Source organism: Halichoerus grypus, chromosome 2 (genome assembly GCF_964656455.1).
Source record: "Halichoerus grypus chromosome 2, mHalGry1.hap1.1, whole genome shotgun sequence".
Taxonomy (NCBI): domain Eukaryota; kingdom Metazoa; phylum Chordata; class Mammalia; order Carnivora; family Phocidae; genus Halichoerus; species Halichoerus grypus.
Genome location: NC_135713.1, coordinates 134,109,627 through 134,131,544, shown reverse-complemented (window position 1 = coordinate 134,131,544; position 21,918 = coordinate 134,109,627). Strand labels below are relative to the sequence as shown.

The 21,918-nt window shown below is 47.3% G+C and overlaps 1 protein-coding gene across 1 annotated transcript; it reads right to left on the bottom strand.

The window, feature by feature from the left end:
- Positions 1-6,567: 6,567 nt before the first annotated feature.
- PPIC (peptidylprolyl isomerase C) lies at positions 6,568-19,706 on the bottom strand. The gene is made up of 5 exons (XM_036071921.2): positions 19,500-19,706; positions 13,418-13,531; positions 12,864-12,957; positions 10,275-10,459; positions 6,568-7,212 (listed from the first exon to the last, which is right to left on the bottom strand). Exons 1-5 carry the CDS (start codon positions 19,614-19,616, stop codon positions 7,084-7,086), a joined length of 639 nt encoding a protein of 212 aa, XP_035927814.1. The 5' UTR covers positions 19,617-19,706; the 3' UTR covers positions 6,568-7,083.
- Between the last annotated feature and the right edge of the window lie 2,212 nt (positions 19,707-21,918).

Genomic DNA, 21,918 nt, shown 5'->3' with positions numbered 1-21,918 from the left:
AAGCCACTGATGGGTTTTACACAGAAGAAATACGATTTATTTTATTTTCTTGTATTCAGCTTTATTGAGGTATAACTGACAAATAATTTTATTTTTTACATTCTTTATTTTTTATTAGTCATGAGACATTTTAAAATTTTTTTCAAGTTTTTTTAATATTTAGGTCATTTCTCTAAACCCCATGTGGGACTTGAACTCATGACCCAGAGATCAAGAGTTGCACTCTCCTCTGACTGAGCCATCCAGGTGCCCCCGGCATGAGACATTTTAAAGCATGAATTTTAAAAAATCCTTCAGACAGGGCGCCTGGGTGGCTCAGTTGGTTAAGCCACTGCCTTCGGCTCAGGTCATGATCCTGGAGTCCCTGGATCGAGTCCCGCATCGGGCTCCCTGCTCGGCAGGGAGTCTGCTTCTCCCTCTGACCCTCCCGACCCTCCCCCCTCTCATGTGCTCTCTCTCTCAGTCTCTCTCTCTCAAATAAATAAATAAAATCTTTAAAAAAAAAAAAATCCTTCAGACAGCTTGCAAATATCAATGAACAATAAACCATTTAGGGTAATGCACATGATGTATCACACTTCAGCCAATTTACTTTTAAAAGATCACTCTAGCTGCTGATGGAGAATGGACTGCTCAGGTGCAGGATCTGAAGCAGAGAGACTGTTAGGAGACCCCTTGAATAACCTAGGTGAAGAAGATAAGATGTGGATATTTAAGATGTATGGCACAGCTTACCAATGACCTTAGTGATGGATGTAGAAAGTAAAAGGAAGGGAGAAAGAAGTCAAGGATGGGTTTTGGGATTGCACAGTGGTTGAAGGGTGGTCCCGTTCACTGATTGGGGCTGGGAGTGGGAGGTTGGGACTTGCTATAGACTAAATGTTTGTGTCACCTCCCCCAAATTCATATGTTGAGACCTACTCCCCAGTGTGATGGTATTTGGAGGTGGATCTTTAGGAGGTGGTTAGGTGTGTGAGAGCAGGGAATTCCCTTGCCCCATCCACCATGCAAGGATACCACAAAAAGATGTCAGTCCATGAACTAGGAAGAAGACCCTCACCAGTCACCAAATTGGCCACCAGACTCCAAAATGCTGTTTACAAACCACTCAGTCTACGGTACTTTGTTGTAGCAGCCTGAATGAAAACCGGACCCCTATCCCCAGGGAGTTCCAGGTTTTTTGGATAAATCCTTTCCTTCTTGGTCTCTCCTCCAGTGCATGCACAGTGACCCCTCCTTCGTGAGTTATGTCCGCAGCAGCATGAGAGCAAAACTAGATGCATCACTGGCCCACCCGCAGAGGGAAACTCCCCTGGATTTTTCCCATTGTGGTGACAGATTGGTGCTGAATTCTTTCCCACTTTTTGCACAAGGGTTGGGAAGATGCTCTGTAGCCAGGAACAGAGCAGAGCACGGAGAGCACACCTGTAAGGTTGATCACAAAGTGCATGATATTGATACCCGCCTGAGTTTCCGGGTGGTACGTGGTGTGATCGTACACACTTTTCTCATTGACCGCCCCCACCCCCTGCACCAGGCAGGCCACATGAATCCCCCAACAGATGAGGATTCAAACGTGAGGCTTTCTAGGGTGGACAACCTGACTTGCATAGTATTTACGACTGGAGAAAGCAGTTTCTCATCACCTCTCAGGCCGAATCCAAACTGCTCAGCTCAGGGTTGGGCCTCCACCATCAGAAGCCAGCAGCCGGCCATGCTCGCAACCAAGGAATGACATGGAAGCCAGATACCACCCACCACAGACACGGCCGCTTAAATCTTACCACCACCTGGATCTTTCCTTTGACTGTTGGACACCCACCTCATTTTTTATCAGTCTACTTCTACCAGACCCTTCAAACCTCAACTCCGAAGATACATATTTTTTAAAGGCAACAGTCTTTGAAAAAGAGCAGAAACAGCTGAAAGATGAATGCCAGTGTTGAACAATCTTTTAATCGGGGGGATAGTGGCATTGGGTTCTCTCTGTATCCTCCAAATCCTGACTCTTGAGTCTTCTGTTGGAACTAGTGATGGGATGCAAATTCCAAGTATGGATTTTGTGATGCATTTAGTGTTGACTTGAATATTTGTCAGATGGACCTTTTTTTCCCTCTCTCTTCCAGACAGGACTCCTGTGACTCGTCACTGTTGTTCTGTGGTAGTGCCAGGTGCTTTTCCATCACTCAAGAACATCAGTAAAGCCAGCAAACCTCCAAGCAGGTGAGGTTATATCACATGAAAACTTAACGCTTGGCCGAAATCTGAAGTCCACAAGATGAATGACAGACTTAAGTAAAAGCCGTTATGTACTTAACAGCACAAAAATTTTCCATTACAAATACTGTTTTTACTCTTTCTTAATTAAAAAAAAAAAATGCCTTAAGGGGACTTTGAATTTCCAAGCCTTCCAGATCAAAGATTTCTTCAGCTGTCTGAATTATAGGAATGTTGAAAAACAAAAACAAATCCTTTTCCTGCTATAAAATCCTTGCCATGTTTTTGTCTTTATGTAACTCAAAACGGCTGAACTTTTCAAAAAAGGAATTTGGTGAGTTCTGCTCAAAAGCCAAAATCTCATCAGAAACGAAGTAGTTAATAATTTTGAAAGTGTCCTTCTAATCAGTCTGTCCAAGTAATAAATTTTACTGAAATTTATCCTATTTGAAGATCCCCAAAATTGCTAAATAGCACTTGGAATAAAACAACTTAGAGCTCAGGATACCAAAATATTTTAAACTGTTTATTAAAGTGATTCAGGACCAAATTTTAATAATTAGGGCACGGTGATGGTGGTGGCCAGTATAATTTTCCTCTGATTCTGCACACGCCGTTGGCTATATGTGTCCTTTTTTTTTTTTTTTAAGATTTTATTTATTTATTTGAGAGAGAGAGAATGAGAGACAGAGAGCACGAGAGGGAAGAGGGTCAGAGGGAGAAGCAGACCCCCCGCTGAGCAGGGAGCCCAATGCGGGACTCGATCCAGGGACTCCAGGATCATGACCTGAGCCGAAGGCAGTCGCTTAACCAACTGAGCCACCCGGGCGCCCTATATGTGTCCTTCTGACAGCACAGTTGCCAAAAGGGCAAACTGTTGATTTCAAAAGCTTTTGTAGGAAGCATAGGCTTTTTGTAAAGTAGTAGTTGATAGTTGTGAGTTTGCTGCTGCTTTTGGTCTAAGGCGTGACCCTCCACGTAGGGGAGACAAACAGCTCTGAGCAGGAGGTGCGTCCTTAGCTTATTGGCCATCTGGTATGGTAGACAGCCTAGCAGTTTACTCCCTGTGCGCTAAGTGCTCTCAGAGTTTCAGCCCTTTGAAAATGAACCCCTTTTTGCTTCGTCACTAGTGAGGTATCATTATGCTCATATTAATTAAAAAAAACACTACATGGCAAAAGTACGTGTCCCTATGCTCCCAGGAGGCTCACGTTCCTGCCCTCTGACACAGAGACTTACGGCACTTAATTTGTGTCTAATGCATATTTGTTTCTGATTTCCTCCCATGTTACCTTAAAAACATTTTTTAGATACATTTTTTTTCCTAACTGTTAGAAAGAAATGCACCTTAGAGAAAAACCAGAAGACCAAAACAAGCAACAACAACAACAAAAAAAGATAAACTTAAGAGTTTAAAAATCCCACCATTTGCATTTGCTTCATGACAATTTATATTTTGTTGCAGTTGCCTTGTGAGAATGTATTTACACACCTGAGATCATGCTGTGCATGGAATTCCTACTTTTTTTCTTGAAAAGGGCCATTTTCTCATGTTGCTCTAAGTTTTCTATCATTCATCTTAATGAATGCATGCTATTTTATTATGGGATATATGACTTATAACCATTTTGGGGACATTCAAGTGGCTTCAGTATTTTGCTAGCATAAATAATTCTGCAATTCACATCTTTCTTTCTTTTTTTTTTTTTTTAAGTAAACTCTACCCCCAACATGGGGCTCAAACTCAAGAGTCACATGGTTTACCAACAGAGCCAGCCAGGTGTCCCTGCAATTCACATTTTTATACATAAAACTTTTCAATATTGCTCCGTTAGACAAAGACTTTAAGTTCCAAGTCACAAACATTCAATTTGCCCTGGCTTAAGTGATAAAAAGGAAATGTATTAGCTTGCAGAGCTAAAGAGTTTGGGGTAGAGATGTGCTTCAGGCATGGCTGGACTCAGGGGCTCATTGGTGTCTTCAGGAACACATCTTTGTTTCCTGGATCAGCTTCCCTTTGTGAGGGTTTCATTCTCAGGTTTGCTCCTTTAGAGCCTCTGAGAAACAAGATAGCAACTATTTCCCAATATTTCCATTGGAAGTCTCACAACTGAGATTCACTACCATGACTCGGGTCAGATGCCTTTCCCTGAGCCAGTCACCCGGCCCAGGACATCCTTCAGGACATCTCTGCTCCCTCTTCCATCTCACTCCCCCACCACCCTTGCTTTGCATACCTGGACCCTGATCTTTCTTGAAACCACCAGCCTGACCATGGCCCAGGGCCATGGCCTCACACACCCTTCCCTCCATGTCTCTGTGGCTTGCTGACCCCTCACTTCCTTCAGCCTACACTCAGGACTTCCCAGAGGACTCTCTGTCCTTTCTCCATGCTGTTTCTCTTCAGAGATGTATTACTACCTGATGTCCTGTTACATATTCATGTGGTGTATGTTTGAATCATTTGTCTCCTTTCATGGGAACCACAATGGCTGCCTGTTAGCAGCTCTACCCAGCACTCAATAAATAATTATTAAGTGAGCTAAAAATGAGTTTGCCAGGTCACGTATGTACCCATCCGTAGGGCTGGCCTCCCCTACTAATGGAAGTGCTTGAGGGAATACTCTGATTCCCCAAAGAAAATGGGTGGCCATCCGCAGGCCACGGGGACTGGATGCTGGACTGGCCAGTGATGCCCATGACAATTTGATGTCATGTTCCGGAGCAACGTCCCAGGAATAGGACTTCAAAGGATGTGAATGTTTTGAGTTTCTGGATGTGTATGCTAGCTCCCCTATAAAAATCCTCCTTGTGGCAGACGAAATCATCTTTCTTAAGTGCATACCAACTCATGTCCTGCCCCAGCTGAACACCAATAGCTCCCCATTGTACTGTGCATCAGGGAAGAACTCGACCCTGGCACCCAGGCCCAGAACAGTCCAGTCTCAGCCTGGGTCCTCTGACCTCTCAGGCTCCAGCAGGCCCTGGAACCCGCTCCTTCTCACCTCAGGACCCTCATTACTTCAGCTTCCCTCTCTGCCGGGAAGGCCCGCCGTGCTGCCGGACTGCTCCCTACTCTCTCTGCCCCTCAGGAGGCCTTCCCAGACCCCTCACCCAGCGCTCCCCTCCCAGCCGCCCTCCCAGCCACCCCAGCACAATTGGGCATGTCTTCTACACACCATCAGCATGCTTTTTGTCACCTTATTTATTCTGTCTCTGCCTCTAGAATGTAGGTTCCCTGAGGTCCTTTTCTCATTGTCATCTGTGATATTCCAAAACTCAAAACTGGTACCTGGCATATCAAAGGTCTTTAGTAAATTTTTGTTAGAAAATAAATTGCTCACCAAGAGGGTTGTAGTGATTACCTGAGAATGCTAGTTTCATCTCATCTCCTGTTTAAACAGTTTTCTTAGACTCCAGCTCAAGAGGAGCGCCTGGGTGGCTCAGTCGTTAAGTGTCTGCCTTCGGCTCAGGTCATGATCTCAGGGTCCTGGGATCAAGCCCCGCATCGGGCTCCCCACTCAGCGGGGAACCTGCTTCTCCCTCTCCCATTCCCCCTGTTTGTGTTCCCTCTCTAGCTGTCAAATAAATAAATAAAATCTTAAAAAAAAAAAAAAGGAATACAGCTCAAGAGATGGAATTTTTTTTTTAGAGTGAGAGAGAGAGAGCACTCATGAGTGGGGGAAGGGGCAGAGGGAGAGAAGCCGACTCTCCGCTGAGCAGGGAGCCCAACTCTGACTTGGTCCCAGGACCCGAGGATCATGACCTGAGCCAAAGGCAGGCATTTAACCGACTGAGCTACCCAGACGTCCCATGGAGATGGAATTTTTTTAAAAAGGTAGTTGTCAAAATTTATTTCTTATTTCTTTTTTTATTGACGAGATGGAATTAGATGGAATTCTTGGAGTCCTCACTCCACGGGTCCTAGAGGAGAAGCAACGGGGCTGTTTTCAAAGAGATATCACTCCCATTTGAACAGAGATCAGGTGCTCTGTTCCAGCCAGGAATGTTACAAGGCCCCAGCAGGGTTCCACTTTCCCATTTGGTTTAAGTACAGTCTGAACCTTCATGCTCCTTGTGTAAGTGAAAAAAAAAAAAAAAAATGCCTTTTTGTTACAACTCAACTCAAGGGATCTTGTTACAGTGAGTAAAAATTAGTAAATTAATCGCTCAGGTATCGGAGATGTGGTTGGGCATCATTTCTGTGCATTCCTATCCCAAATTACCCAGTTGCGTTAGCATTCTGATCGGCAGAACCCTCTCTGTTCTGGTCATTGTTAACATCAGAGTACATATATTTTTGTCATGAGTTTTTTAAAGAACTTTAAAAAAAAAGACTTGCAAAAAGAGTTGACCTATATAAAAAGCATTTAATATAGAGAACACAAAAGCACCTTTTATCAGGTAAAAGTCCCTATGACATATATCAGATTACAGATTACACTCATCAAATCTCCCTTTACCTGCAAAGAATTTGTTTGAATACAAAATAACAAACTTTACGTCCCCAGTCTTCTTCAGACAAATCTTCAGCGTCACTCAACTTGGGCATCACAATTAATTCAGCAAAATAATGATTGTGTTCTTCAAAAGAAAACAGACAATACAAAGTTTTCTAGTTTAAAAATAGCACCACTGGAGGAAGGGCATAGGTCTTTTAAGTGCCAAGTCCCTAAACAAGTGATTTACCACAATTCATGCAAACTAAACACGGAGTGGTTGATGTTCTGAACTTTCCTGTGATCGGCGGTGAAACACAGAAGTGAGGAAACAAAGCAAAACAGTAACTTCGGAGAATTAAAAGACACACACGCACACATACACACATCCCTGCCAGAGTGTGTTTCTCGTTTTCCGCCCGTTGTATCACCAGTCAGCGACCTCAACCACAAAGGGGGTCTTCACGTCTATCTTGCCGCTATTGATGATGGAGCAGGCGGTGAGCGGACGGTCATGGCCATCAGTTGCCTGGAGTTCTATGGAGTGGACCACGGTCTGGTGAGAGAAAAGCAGACCCCTGGTTCACTTCTCACCAGTAACTGTGCGGATCACAGGTGAAATCAATGCCTAGTCTGAAAGCCCAAGTAGGAAACCAGGTTTGTTGTTGTTGTTGTTGTTGTTGTTTTTGGTATGATACAAAAGTCATGCAAGCCAACTACGGAAAACTTAAAATATTCAGGAAACGTATATATAACAGAATAATGCTTACCCACCACCTTGCTACTGAAAGAACGTATTTGTATATTTCCTCACTTCTTTTAATTAGCATTTTATATTCTAAAAATAATATTTTCATAAACACATGGCTCTAATAAAATGTATTTCTACCCACTTCATACCCCAATGTAAGAGTTAACATGGAATATGAGTCAGCTTCAATGATACCCTGTAAACGGTGTAGGCATAAGAAACTGGATCAGAAAGTCGATTTAGAAGTGGAGCGAGTTCTGGGTTTGCCCATTTTAAAGCTGACCCAAGCCCTTAATCTACAGGTGGAGTGAGAGAGCCCACCCCACCGTGGTGTGAAGGCTCTTCTCTACCCTGGACGGCTGCACATCCCAGATAGCACCCTGAGCTTCACACTGAAGGAGGGAGGACTGGTCCAGGACTAGGAATGCTGGTTTCTGACCGGTTTCCCAAATGGGGCTGAGACAAAAATAGCGACAAGCTGTCTCTTTGCCTCGGACACGGTGCCACACCTAACCCAATCACTGGCCAGTTTAGGTGCACTTAAAAGACCAGCGTTCTTCTAATAATAATCACATATATTGCTAAACACTGTGCGCACACGTGTACACACGTACGCCTAAAGCAGTGGCTCCCCACCTGATGACCTGTGGGACGTTTTAAAAAATGCTCATTTCGAGTTAAAATGGAAATCTCTATGTATATTTTCCAACAGTTTTTAAAAATGCTTATTGGTGGGCCCACCTCTGGACGTTCTGATTCTGTACGTCTAGGCGAGTTCCAGAAAAGTGTAGCATTAACAAAGCAACCCAGGTGACGTCTGCGTTGGAATTCAGGAGATTCTGAAAATTCCTTGGAACAGTGTAAAACACACACACATACACACAGTTTTTTTCCTCCTGGAGAGAAAGTCTATAGTTTTCATTAATTTCTCAAAGAAGTCTAGGACTCATAAAATGTTAAGGACTGTTCCTCTAGGCCCAGGCAGCGGGTCTTCCAGGACACACCCCAGCGGGGGGAAGGAAGGTGGTACAGTCGGGTAGAGCAAGAAGACAGAAGATCTAGAGAGCGAGAGGAAAAACCAGGACCAGAAGAAGGAACCACAACACCTGCACTCTTCATTTCTCTTACAGGTTAGCACGATGTATTCAAAAACACTCGTCGCATGAATGTTTGAACCTGGTTACAGTTAAACTTTTTAAAACCCGGTTCGGTCCACTGGTCAAAACCGCTAACTGATGGAGCACAGGCACGTGCACGTTTAGCTCACTTCACGGGCATTGTTCCGTAACAGACTTGAGGAGTGCTGGCATTCATTACTGTGAGAATAGATGCCTCGAAGGACAGTTATGGCTCGTGAGAATATAGGCCTGTCCTTTATTGTGATAGGATGGAAAGTGATCTAGGAAGTGACACGTGTCTGCCCGCTCCCTCTCCTCTCACTTGCCAACGAGAATCCTGTCTTCGGCGGCTCAGGCTGAACACTTCCTTGCCTTGTGAGGGAGGTTCTGACTGGGTCAGCTCGGTTCCTGGCTTTTTGATGGGTAGAATCAGGATGGGGGTAGAAGCTGTAGAAGAACTGTCCCAAATGAGCTCGGTTCACTTGCATTTGGATGGAAGAGACAGAATGGCTCACATGAAAATAAAACAAAATGGGGACACCTGGGTGGCTCAGTCGGTTAAGCGTCTGCCTTCGGCTCAGGTCATGATCCCAGGGTCCCGGGATTGAGCCCCGCGTCGGGCTCCCTGCTCAGTGGGGAGTCTGCTTCTCCCTCTCCCTCTCTCTCCGTTCATGCTTGCCTTCTTCTGGTTCTCTCTCTCTCTCCCTCAAATAATAAATAAAACCTTCCTCAAATAAATAAATAAAACCATTAAAAAAAAAAAGAAAACAAAAGAAAATGAAACCAAATCAAATACGGAAGGGGGGCTGGTCAGGAATGGTCCATGGTTGGGTTGGGCAGACCTTACACCTGCTGGTTTAGGAGCTGGGAGAGCTTCTGTGGGCAGCTGCTAGGGAGGAGAAATGCTGGGAGCAGAGGAGAATAAGGATTTTAAGAAGTGTTTCTCTGGATTATGAATTGGACCCCTGAGATATTCTTTGAGACACACCTGCAGGAATTTGAATTCCTTCCAGTAACTGTGTTTGCTCTCCTGACTGTGTCTTTGGAGGGGACTTGTTTCTGTATGCAACCATGTGGTGCTCGAGGGATTTTTTTAGTATTTTATTTTCAATTGCGGTAAGAAACCTAAATGTACCACCTTATCTATTTCTAAGTGTACAGTGCCGTAGTCTTAAGTATATTCCCATTATTGTGCAACTCATCTGCAGAACTTTTTTTCTCTTGCAGAACTGCAGCTCTGTACCCACTGAACACCAACTCCCCACTTCTTCTTTCCCACCAGCACCTGGCCACCTCCATTCTACTTCATTTTACAGGTATTTGACGACTCTAGATACCCTTTAAAAGTGGAATCATACAGTCTTTTGTGACTGACTTATTTTACTCAACATATTCAAGGTTCATCCGTGTTGTAGCATGTGACAGGATTTCCTTCCTTTGTAAGGAATAATAATCTACTGTATGCACATATGGGGCCCGGGTGTTATTTGGTGACGTTAAAAAAAAAGTTTCCATTTATATCAAGTAGTGAGATAGATTAAGCCCTCGATTTTTCCGTGGCAAGTCTCCATCTTCTGCCCCGGTGCTCCTCACAATTAAAATACCACACACAGTTCACCTTTGAAGAGGCAAGTCAGCATAGAATGATGGACCTCTACCAAGCACATTTTAAGATTAAAATAAATCACTGAAGGTACTGTCGCTATAAATATAAAGCTTTGAATGAGGCATAATAACATATCACATTACCATTCCATCAATGACTTTTCCAAACACCACATGTTTGCCATCCAACCAGGTGGGCTTGGTCAAGGTGATGAAGAACTGAGAGCCGTTGGTATCAGGCCCAGCGTTGGCCATGCTGACCCACCCAATGCCATAATGCTTCAGTCTGAAGTTCTCATCTGGAAATGTCTCACCATAAATACTTATACCTGGGTGAGACAAAATTAAAAAAAAAAAAAAAAAAAAAGAGGAGAATCACCAGAAGTTATGTGAAAGTAAATTCTTCAAAGGGAACCATAAGGTTTTAATAGATTTGGTTAATAGAGCCCTATAGGACATGGGGATGGGGAAAAGATGGTCAAGCATAAGGAGAAATAAAGGAAGTGATAAATTCACTCCTTTGGGAAGCAGGGCACCAGAGACTCAGATAAACACACAAAAAGTCTTAAAGATGGCACCGTCCTCTGGCCTCAAAGCAGGACCCCAACCAAACAAGTCAACGATTTCACTCTGAAATCAGAAGCGCGGGCAGGATGACATCGTTAAGCCACGCGGAAGGCAGGATGAGCCATCTGACTGGGGCCATGTCTGTCCCGAGCTTCACGTCACTCCCGCCTCAGCACCCAACCCTGGTGCGATCAGCACTTAATAAACACCCTTAGCTAATTCTCACAACCCTGCAGAACAGTCTTCTCAGTCCCACTGTAAACGAGGAAACCGAGGTTTCAGAGCGTGAAAATTGCGCCGCAGAACCTGGCAGTCCCATGGCTTTTGGACCCTACAGCTGCGGCTCTTGCCCGCGTCCCCGCCGGAGCCAGGGCGGCCAGCCGGGCCATCGTGGGCCCGACACCCTCCAGGCTCACCGGGCTACAGAAGGGCCCGGCACCGGGAGCGCCAAGCGAGCCGACCTGGAGCGGAAGAGCCGGACGCGGCCATGGGGACTGGAGTTCGAGCCCAGCAGCAAGGAGAGCAGCAGCCGCTTCTGCCCTAAGAGAACAGTACAGACCATGAGACGCGTCTGCTCTGTCCTCCAGCACCTGGAATGCGTGTCATGCCCGCCTCCTCCCTTTCTGCTTGGCTCTTCACCCATCGGTTGCCAACCTCGAAATCCTGGCTCAGCTGGACGGACCAGAAGTGGCTACCAAAGGCAGGCAATTTAGAGCGGACTGGTCAGTGACAGACGACGTGTCCTGGAAGGAAAGCTCTGCTCACAGAGAGGTCTAGGCTGAACGTAAGTGACCCAAAAGGTCCTTCCTCCAACACTCAAGAGAATTTTAACGCAAGACCTGTGTGCACACACTTACATTGGTGCGTGGCGCACGCATACACACACACACATACACGCACACGCACACGGCAGGGAAGGCAAAGGGAGAGAGACACGTCAGAAACGAGGACACAGGAAAGCTCAGTCACTGTTCCTGCTGGGCCCCAGGGTGGGAGTGTGGGACGCCAGGGTCCAGGGCGGGAGCGTGGGACGCCAGGGTCCAGGGCATTGCTCCTGGGAGCTGCATACTCCTCCAGGGGCACCCAGCTCTGCAGCAGCGGGGGGAGGGAGGGCTGCTCTCCCGGGCATCCTCCCCCACCCCACGGACCCAAGTAACCTGACCGGGTTTCTCTGCTCCATTCTCTATCCCCGTACCCTGCAGCGTTTTTGCAAGGACTAAAAGTAATTCTCCTGAAGGCCCTGGCAAATCCAAGGGTTTAATGGCAGCCTTTTTGTTATAAGTAAATCATTGCGATAAACATAAAATTAGCTGTCGTGCTTGAAAATGGGCCCAAGGCTTTCTTTAAGAAGTTAGCAATTTCATACCCATCAGAATGAGTATTTGCTGAATTAAAAATCTTAAACCTGAAGTAAATTTAAATCCTAATGTAGTTAGCTATAGCGTATGTGTTCAGGAAAAGGACTCACTACAGTTCTGAGGGAAAACAGCCCAGAGAGCTTGGGTATGTGCAGTCCCCCGTGAGGAACACTCAGCTCAGGCATATGTGATGGTCCATAAATTTAATTATTTGTGCTTCACAGAACTCTAACTTGGCTTATAAAAATGTATATTATAATTTTGACAACTCATTGATTACTTTTATTATTATTGTTGAAAAAGTGGGCAACAATATGAAAATTTGGAAAAAAGGGGGTAAATCCACCTGCAATCCTGCCACCTCAACTCCGGTCTCTCCCTTCGGGCATGCTTCCCCCAGCCCTCCTCCACCACATCCGTGTCGGGAGCCGGCTGTCCCGCAGTGTGCGCGCACTTTCGTATTCGACCTTTCCTTTCTGTGCCGGGCATCTTTCTCTACTGCTGCCTGCTGGGAGTCTAGCATGTTAATAACTGCAGAGCCGTCTCCTGGATGAATATATCTCCACTATGGAAAGATAATGAACCAGAGCAATATTGTTTCAAGTGAGGAGGCCTCACTCATTCGTACCTGTAGTTACATTTTGGGAGATGAGGCCCCCCAAACCCTGTCCTTCTGAAGAATTAGTTTGGTGGTCATGAGGAATTTGTTTCATATGTCTGGGAATTCAACTCAGGGGGTGAATGCACGGACTTGATCTTGGGTTTCAGTTTGGTAAGCGAAAAGGAGAAATACAAAAGACATGGTTACCGCCAGTGCCGTCCCCACTCGTGAAGTCTCCTCCTTGAATCATGAAATCTTTGATGACGCGATGAAATTTGCTTCCTTTATAGCCGTATCCTTTCTAAAGAGATTATGTCAATTGAATATATGAGTAGATATAACCCATACTGCAAGATGAACCCCAGTGTTTACCTGGATGTGACTAAATGAGAAAATGACACAAACTACCTACAGAATTAGGTCCCTGCAACGATTTTCTGGTAGAAATGTAATCATTGACGGACCCAAAATAAAGAAATAAATCAACTGTGGAAGTAGGGTATTAATGTGAATAAGTGAAAAGAGAGCAATCTGCATTCTCACGTGCTGATTGCTTCCCCTCAATTTCTAGAACCCCGAGGACACTGAGCACCCAAAGAGTAAGATTTGGTAGGAAAATAAAGTAAAATATGTAAGATGTCTCAGGTTCATCAGACCTGCTCAATCAACACTCATTTTCCCGGAAGACATCTTTATGCTGGGCTTCAAAGAAGGAAGACCCCCTCCCATGCACATTTAAGGGATCCAAAACTGAGACATACCTCCCCTGTTGCGAGTGCGACAAAATTTTCCACAGTCTTGGGCACAACCTTTCCAAAGAGGCCAATCACAATTCTGCCAACATCTTTGTCTCCAATCCTCACATCGAAGAAGACCTGCGTGTGGGTGAACAGCAGAGCAGAGGGTTACAACGGGGAAAAGCCACGAGTAGGAGTGGAATGAAAGGTACAACCTGAGAATGCATCCAGATGCGAGAGCCCTTCCCCGCCCAGCAGGTGACAAAGGAGCTCTACAACCATCGTGTGGCTGCATTCCACCTGTAAAAACGTTCATTCCGCCAACATTTAGTGAGCACCCCCTATGGGCCAGGCACCACACGGAGGCGCTGGGTTTGACGTTTGACTCAGCACGGTCCCTAGTCAGCCAGTGACGTCTCTGAGAACTCCACACCCAGGGCAGCACTGTGGCGACCTCCCCCTTCCCAGCTTTGTGCTCTTCTGAAAGGTGATGCTCTTGATCTTGGCAGGAGAGAACAACAGGTAAGGAGAGAAGATTTATTTTTTTGTAACTTCGACCCGTGCCCAATTCCCAGGGAGGGCTCAGTAGACACCTGCTGTCGAGGGAACTGCAAGACATCAAAACGCACAGCCAGTCCTCCAAAAGGCCTGCCGCTCACTTCGCACTCCGTAAGGCTCCAGGTCCCCAGCCTCGTCCAGAGCCCCGACAGAGCCATCTGCCCTGCCCACTCCGATGCCCAGCTCAGTCCTCATGCCCCCAAAGTCCCACGGGGACACTGTGGTCTCTCTGCGGCACAACACGTTAGAATAGATGAAAGAAAGCACGTACCCAGAAGTGAGTGTGAGTCATGTTGTGTGCCGATGAACCCTACAGGTTCCCTGAAACGAGTTTTAAAAAACTGTTTCATCCGAAATGAAATGATACACGTTTTGCTTCACAAATCACCGTGTTAGGATGACGCAGACGGAATGCTTGAAAAGGCTGCGGAGTCGAAGGGCATTCTATTAGCGGGTTTAGATGATATGAACCAATTTACTGTTTGAATGGGTAAAAAAAAAAAAAAAAAGACATTCGAGAGATGGCTTTAAAAAATATAAGAAGGGTTGTCAAAGAAAAAAGATGTCTTACAGGTTAGAAAAATCATGAAGTAAAGACTGTCAAGCTTTAGCGCAAGACAAGAGCTTCTGCCAATACATCAGCCCGTCTGTCATGGGTTGATGTGATATTTAGTGCTCCGTGTGGCATTTTTGAATGTTTACATGGCCACAGCAGCCGGAACTGTATTATTATTTATACGGCAGAACTTTATAGACTATATCAAAGACCGTGCCCTGGAGATGAGGCGGTGCACTTGAGGGTGACAGTTTGGCATGGCCCGGGGACAGGATGCCATGAGCTGGGTCACGCAGGGCTGGTGTCAAAGAGAAACAGCTTCTCCAAAGGGATTTCCAAGCCCAGGAGTAAATTCAGGAACAGGGAATGATGAAGCAGCCCCGGGAGAAGAATCAGGGAACATCATCTTAAAGGAATGCCATACAAGACACTAGAAACGCCTGCCAGACTTTTTAACCTACAGAAGAGAAAATAAAGCCTGTGGATGTTTGGACAGCAAGAAGCATAGAACGTGGGAGAGCAGCGGGAGAAGGCGAAGAAAAAGGGCCTGTCACCCAGCAAAACTCTTCAATAAAAATCTGCCATTCTGATGCACAGCCTCGCACACATACTAATACGATTTTCCCCCCCGCAAACTTCAGGGTCCTTCTGCTTTGTGACTGACAGCATGAAAATACAGCAGAGTTTTCCTGACTCTGGTGGAAATGAGAAAGTCACATCTTCCTGGGTCACAGGAACGCTGTATCCCCAGGCTGGAGGGACGCTAAGGGCTGAGGGAAGGCATCCTGGAGAAGGGAGGGGAGCGGCCTCCGGGGACAAGAATGGGCATGAGCCACACCGGGCAGGGTTCTTTCTGGAGCCAAAGCACCAGGGCAGGAAATGGGCTCTTTGTGCAGGGGACCCAAGGTGGCTGCCAGGCAAACCCTCTCCCACTGCCCTCTATCACCCTGAGAATATCTCTGACTGCTTGCGTGCCCTTGGGGCCAGGCCCTTTTCTGGACACGGGGTGAGGCTGCAAAGCCCCTAGCCGCAGGGAGGTTACAGTCCCACAGAAAACACATCTGTAAGTAGCTATAATATAATGGAAAATCTGGTTTTATAACAAGATAAGTACAGATGAAATGTCATGGGTAGAGGTGATGATTATCTGTGGGGATCAGGGTGGGCTTCCTGGCAGAGGTGGTAACTGGATTCCACACTGCACTTCAGGAGTAAGCTCAGTCATTTCTTTTTTCCCCTGAGGGCTGCCTTTGAAAGTCATTTGAAAATGATGGGCCACTGGAGGTAGAGAAAAGAGGGAAGAGGAAGCAGTCACTCACACAGCTTGATCCTAACCCCTGTAGGGTTAATCCTGCTTCCTTCCATTTCCAGAGCAGCTAGGGCAGACGCCAAGTACAAGAGCCAACTGTTCTCACACTCCCGCTGCACCACTAACTGGCTACGGGACCTTGGGCAACTTAATTGAACTCTGAGCTCCTGTTCCTCATCTGTTCAACAGATGATCCTTCTTTTCAGGGCTGCAATTTCATGGGAGCATTAATAAGGTAACATAAATAACACTAACAATTGACCTCTTAAATCATGGCTAAGCACTTTACCTGCTTTATCACATCTAATATGCAAAAAAAAAAAAAACCTGTAGGTAGATATTATCTGTGTCTCCACTTAAGGAGAAGGAAATGGAGCTTCACACATTAAATCACCTGCCCCGGGGCACCAGGCTGTAGCCACTCCATGCTCTAGAAAGTGCCAGCAAGTTGGGCCATGCATGAATGCAGCTGGAAAGATGGCAGCATTATTCTTTCTAGTCTACGTGCCTGACCTTGCCCAGAACCCCTGGCATCTGCTGAGAAGTGCAGGGTGGCAAATGCCTGTTCAGGGGATGTTGAGACCAGTGAGCCAGAGTGTGGACCCGAGGTTCCAGGGCTGGGCTGCGCAGGCCGCTGAGCTGGTGGCCACTGAAGGCCCTGGAGGGACAGTGCCTCACGCCTCTCTTATTCCAGATTCCAATTTTAAATGCAATCAGAGGAAAAAGAAAGGACTGCTGGGGAAAACATTAGAGCAATGGCCAATTTATCGACTTCTCTGAACTCAGAGAAATAATTCAATTTTTTAAAAAAAATTGTATTTATTTATTTGACAGGGAGCTAGAGAGAGCAAGCACACAAGCGGGGGCGGGGGGCAGGCTCCCCACTGAGCCGAAGGTAGATCCTTAACCGACTGAGCCACCCAAGCGCCCCTCAGAGAAATAATTTTTAATGTCTCTATTTTCCCGTATATTGACTTGTTTTAAAAAGTCCATTGAAAAAGTCATTCGACAGGGTCAAATCTGTAGAAGACTCGCCTACACCATTAGCTTTTAGAACTTCCCGATAAATTTGGTAGGAAGGGAACGGAGATCTATTCCTGACCGGTGAGTGCGGGAAAACTTGCTCGGTGACAGCACCCCAGCCGAGGGGCAGAGATGCTCCAACTTCCGCTCCTGTAGCCACCAGCTTCCTCCCTTCTCCGCGCCCCCTGTAGACATTTCCAGCCCGGGGCGACACACAGATGTGACTGACCTGATGGGGTGGGTCTCTGCACCGGGTAGGTTTAAAAGCTTCCCTGGGGAAGTCTGTTCCCAAATACAGCAGGTGATACACTCACAGCAGGAACTGATTCATGCTTATCTGAAAGTCACACCTCACTGGGAATCTTGTATTTTATCTGGCAATTCTACTTCCTTTCCCCCGCCCCCATCTAAACCATCAGCAAGTCCTGTTAGTTACACTGCAGAACATCTGTTTCACGTCCCTCCGCCTTGCTCCCCATTTCCACGGCCACCACCCAAATCCACGCCATCGCCATCTGGACTCTGACACGGAGCCTGAATGACTTCCCACTTCACTCTCCGCCGAGCGACCACAGTCATTGTTGAAAAGCATGTATGAGATGATGGCAGTCCCGTGCTTAAAACCCAGGAGCTCTAACTGCACTTAGACTAAGACCTCAAATTAGAAGATTAACTGCCGCAAGACCTGCTCCTAACTGTGGCCTCCAAGGCCCCGCACGATTTTGCGGCTGCTGACCCTTCCAGCCTTATCTCAAGACAGGCCACTCACCCCTGGGCTGGAGCCCGTCCCCTCTCTCTGTCCTCTGAACACTGATGGCTTTCCTGGCCAGAGCCCTTGCGCATGCAGCTCCCTTCGCCTCCCAAGTGATGGCCAGGCTGGTTTTTCTTATCCTCCAGGTATTTTTAAATGTCACCAGGGCTAGAGATGGGCTTACAATAGTCCCCGCCCCCTTATCCACAGTTTCCATTTTCCCAAGGTTCAGTTATTCACCTTAACCGTGGGCCCAAAGCAGATGGTTCTCCTTGTGAGCTGCGGTCAGAGGATGAGGAGCCTAACACCTGGGTCACCTCACTTCATCTCATCAGGTAGATACTTCATTACCTCCCGCATGGCAAGAGGAAAGGTGAGTGCAGTAAGATATTTTGAGAAAGACGACATTCACGTAACTTCTTACAATATAGTGTTATAATTCTATTTTATTATCAGTTATGATTGTTAATCTCTTACTGTGCCTAATTTATAAATTAAACTTTCTCATTGGTATGTATGTATAGGAAAAAACATAGTATATGGGTTCGGTGCTCTCCTGGTTTCAGAATCCACTGGGGGTCTTGGAACTTAGCCCCTGCAGATAGGAGAGGTTTACTATATGTTCTTCATCATTTTATGAATGTTATGCTTACAGTTATATCCCGAGAGACCCAAATTGTATCTGCAGACTGAAAGACTCCGTCTCCCCCACCCTCTCAGCTCTATGGCCTTGGACAAGCCATTTCTCAAAACTAGATATGCCCCAAATACCAGGGGGCTGGGCAGAGGAGGTGCTCAGAACAGTGGGGCTAAGTTCCTCTCTCTCACACACACACTAACTGCAGCCTGGTAAGGCCTTGCTGTTCATTCTCAGGCTACATCAGATGTTGGGGTGACCTCCCTCTCCGCACGGCCCTCACTGTCCGGACCCCCCCACCCCCGACCCCAGCTGGGGTCTGTGGTAGAGGACTTAAACACTCTACTACTGGTTCAGTAGTATCATTCCCACTGGCAAACACCGGACTTACTATTAAAACAACTTGCAGCTGCCCCTCCTTCCAGATTCCAAGACGCTGCTGCCAGTGGGTTTTTCTAGAAGTGGTTATCAAGGGCACCAAGCATTCCCTCCCTTCCTTCCTCCCTCGCTCTGTCTCTCCCCACACCCTCCACACCCTCCCATTATCTCCTAACCTGGGTAAATATGCTGGAAAAAAGCACGGACGGCGGAGAGAGGCGGTCCCAGGCAGATTCCCCCGCCCCCACCAGTCTACCCCGCCCATCCCCTATAGAGATTCAGAGGCTGTGCGTGCTAGCACCTTCCAAGCTCAGGGTCCAAAGTGTAAAAAAGTCCAAGTGTAATTAAGCGCACCTCTCCCCCCGGCGGGATGACAGCCTCTCGCTACAGCAGGGTTCCGAACGCTTGCCCGGACGCCCCCCGGGCAGGGCCTGGACCCGGGCTCCTCCAGGCCGGTGACAGCGGTGGCGGCCGCCCACTGCACCCCCGCGGCTCGGAGCGCGTCTCTTCCGCCCGCCCCCGCCCGCATTCTTCCTGCTTCCATTCCCGGGTCCTCGCCACGCCGAAGGCAGTACTCGGGCCGCCTCCTTCCTGGAGAAAGGGCCCACTGGTTCCGGAAGCTTCCTCCAGCCCCCCCACCCCCCGGCAGGTCACGTCGGACCACCGGCCCAGAGACTAAGTTCAAACTGCTCGGCCCAGCGCCCCCAAGTCGCCCCGGACAGCGCGGTCCCCGCGCGCCGGCAGTCCCCTCCCCCTGAGCCCCGCGGCCGCCTCGCGTCCCCCGCGCCCGGGAAGCCCCCTCCTCGCCGCCGCGGACACCGAGGACCCAGTCCCCAAAGCTCCCCCGTCCCCCTGGCCCGCGCGAGGGCAATTTGCTGCCCGCCAATCAGTCACCTTGGCCGTCACGGTGGGGCCTCGCCTGCTGACGCCCGAGGCCCCCGCAGAAGGCGCGAGCGCGCCGAGCCCCACGCAAAGCGCGAGAGGGAGCAGCAGCCGGGGCCCCGGGCCCATGGCGAGCGGTGGCGGTGGCGGCAGCGGCTCGGGCGCCACCTCAGCCTCGGGGACCGTTGGCTGGACTCCCGGGCCGCTGCGCCTGCGCGCTCCCGGTTGGGGGGGGGGGTGATGGGATGAGGCGGTCGGGGCAGGGCCGGAACCTGGGGCGCGCTCCTCCCAAGTGCAGCCCGGCGACCGGCCAGGGACTGGGCGCGGCGCGCTGCGGAGGCCGAAGCCCGGGCCGACCGACGCTCCAGCGGGGGCCGGAGCGAGTCCGCTTGGCTCGGGCGCGGTGCCCCAGACAGGCGCGGACGCTCGGCGCCCCGGAGCTGCGGGGTGCGCGCGGGGCATCTCCGGCAACTCACCGGCGTAGGCGCGTGCTAAACCTGGCCGAAAGTTCAGGACTGTCGGCGCTCCGAGTCCGCCTGGCAGCTTGCGCGCTGCGGGGCGGGAGGCTCTGCAGACCGGTTCGGGTCTGTGATCGCTGCTGCCCTGGGAGGAGCCCCCGCCGCACCTGTCAGGTTCGTGGGAGCTCATCGAAGACTTTAGCCTAAAATATTGGACGCCTCTCAGAGCTTTGGGACCCCTGGATGGGTTGACTCGATTACATGTGATGAGTGACCCTTCACTGAGATGATTCAAGTTGGAGATACAATTTTTACAAACTTATGAATTGGGTGTAGGAAGATGATTTAATGATACGGGAAAAATTCGTTGTATTTTTTAATGGAAACTCAGGCTGCAAAATCATACAGAAATTTTGATCTCAGCTGTGAAAATAAATACATGAAGACTTTTTTTTTTTTAATGGAGAGAAACGTACCAAAGCATTTACAGAAGCTATCGTGATAGAATTATGGATTTTTGCTTTCTTTGTAATTTTCTGATTTCCCAGGTGTTCTATATTGAGCATGTAAGTATTTTATAATCAGGAAAACGTTATTTTAAAACTCAGTGCTTTCCGAATTAGGACTTAAAACTTTTTAATGCTGGAGTACTAGCTCCAAAATTAACTACAAATTAATAATAGTATTCTCTTGGTTTTCTGAGTGGCTGCCATGACCTTCAAGCCAAGATTTTCCTTGGGTAAGCAGATGGGATTCCTACGTGTAAGTGTAGATGTAAAATTACACCGGAACCATTTCTTTCTTTCTTTTTTTTTTTAAGATTTTATTTATTTGAGAGAATGAGTTGGGAGAGGGACAGAGGGAGAAGCAGACTCCCCACTGAGCAGGGAACCCGACGCAGGGCTCAATCCCAGGACCCCAAGATCATGACCTGAGCCAAAGGCAGATGCTCAACCCACTGAGCTGCTCAGGTGCCCCAGAACCATGTCTTATATATAAAAGGAATGACTGCCACTTTGGAGGGATGGGTAGAACACATCCAAACTACTTTGATAATTCAGTCCAGTGAAAGATCTAAAGGCTTTCCTCATAACCTCCCACCCCCAATAAAGAGTCTTCTCTATTATATATATATATATATATATATATATATATATATATATATATATGAGTTATTCTTCAGTAGCGATCTAAGGGTATCAAAGCACTTATCCCACTAAGTGATTGTGTGTACTTTTCTGTATTCATTACTCCAATTGTTTTTGTCTGCCTCTGTTACCAAAATGTAAGCACCACCAGAACAGGGAGCATACCTGTTTTTATCCCTGCTGATGACCCAGATCTTTCAATGTCTGGTATATAGTGATTTCTCAGTAAATATTTGTTCAGTGAATAAATGTGTCTATCTACGTACTTTTTAGAAATCACTCTATTGGGAAGATTAATACAAATAAAAGTGCACAGAATGTAAATCAGTGAATTATCACAAAGCAAACACAACTAAAACCGCACCCCCCCAAAGAAATGAATATTCAAGAGCTCCCTGAAAACTCCTCTTGTACCCACTCCCAATTACTAACATTTTCTTTTCCCCAAATTAACCATAATCCTGACTTCTTACATCGTGGTTTAGTTTTTTAACTTCATATAGATGGAATCTTACAGCTTGTATTCTTTTGCTCAGATTTATGCTTGTGAAATTCATCTGTGTTCTTGCACATAGCTATTTTGGTGCATAGCACAAGGTAGGGGTCAAATTCCATTTTGGGGGGGAGATATCTGCTTATCCCAGCACAATTTATTGGAAAGTCTCTTCTTTACTGATTGCTCTGTAATGATATTTCTGTCATGGAACAAGGGTCCCTACATGCCTGGATCTGTTTATGGGCCCTCTCTTCTGTCCCACTGGCATCTTTGTCTGTCTTCGTGCCAGTACCACATTGTCTTAATGAAAATAGCTTTATAATAAGTCT

Excerpts from the sequence above, each read along its gene's own strand:
- PPIC (XM_036071921.2), bottom strand. The coding sequence starts at position 19,616 with ATGGGCCCGGGGCCCCGGCTGCTGCTCCCTCTCGCGCTTTGCGTGGGG. Across the intron at positions 13,532-19,499 it reads GCCCCACCGTGACGGCCAAG|GTCTTCTTCGATGTGAGGAT; the intron begins GTGACTGATTGG and ends ACCCACACGCAG. Across the intron at positions 12,958-13,417 it reads TCGCACTCGCAACAGGGGAG|AAAGGATACGGCTATAAAGG; the intron begins GTATGTCTCAGT and ends TAATCTCTTTAG.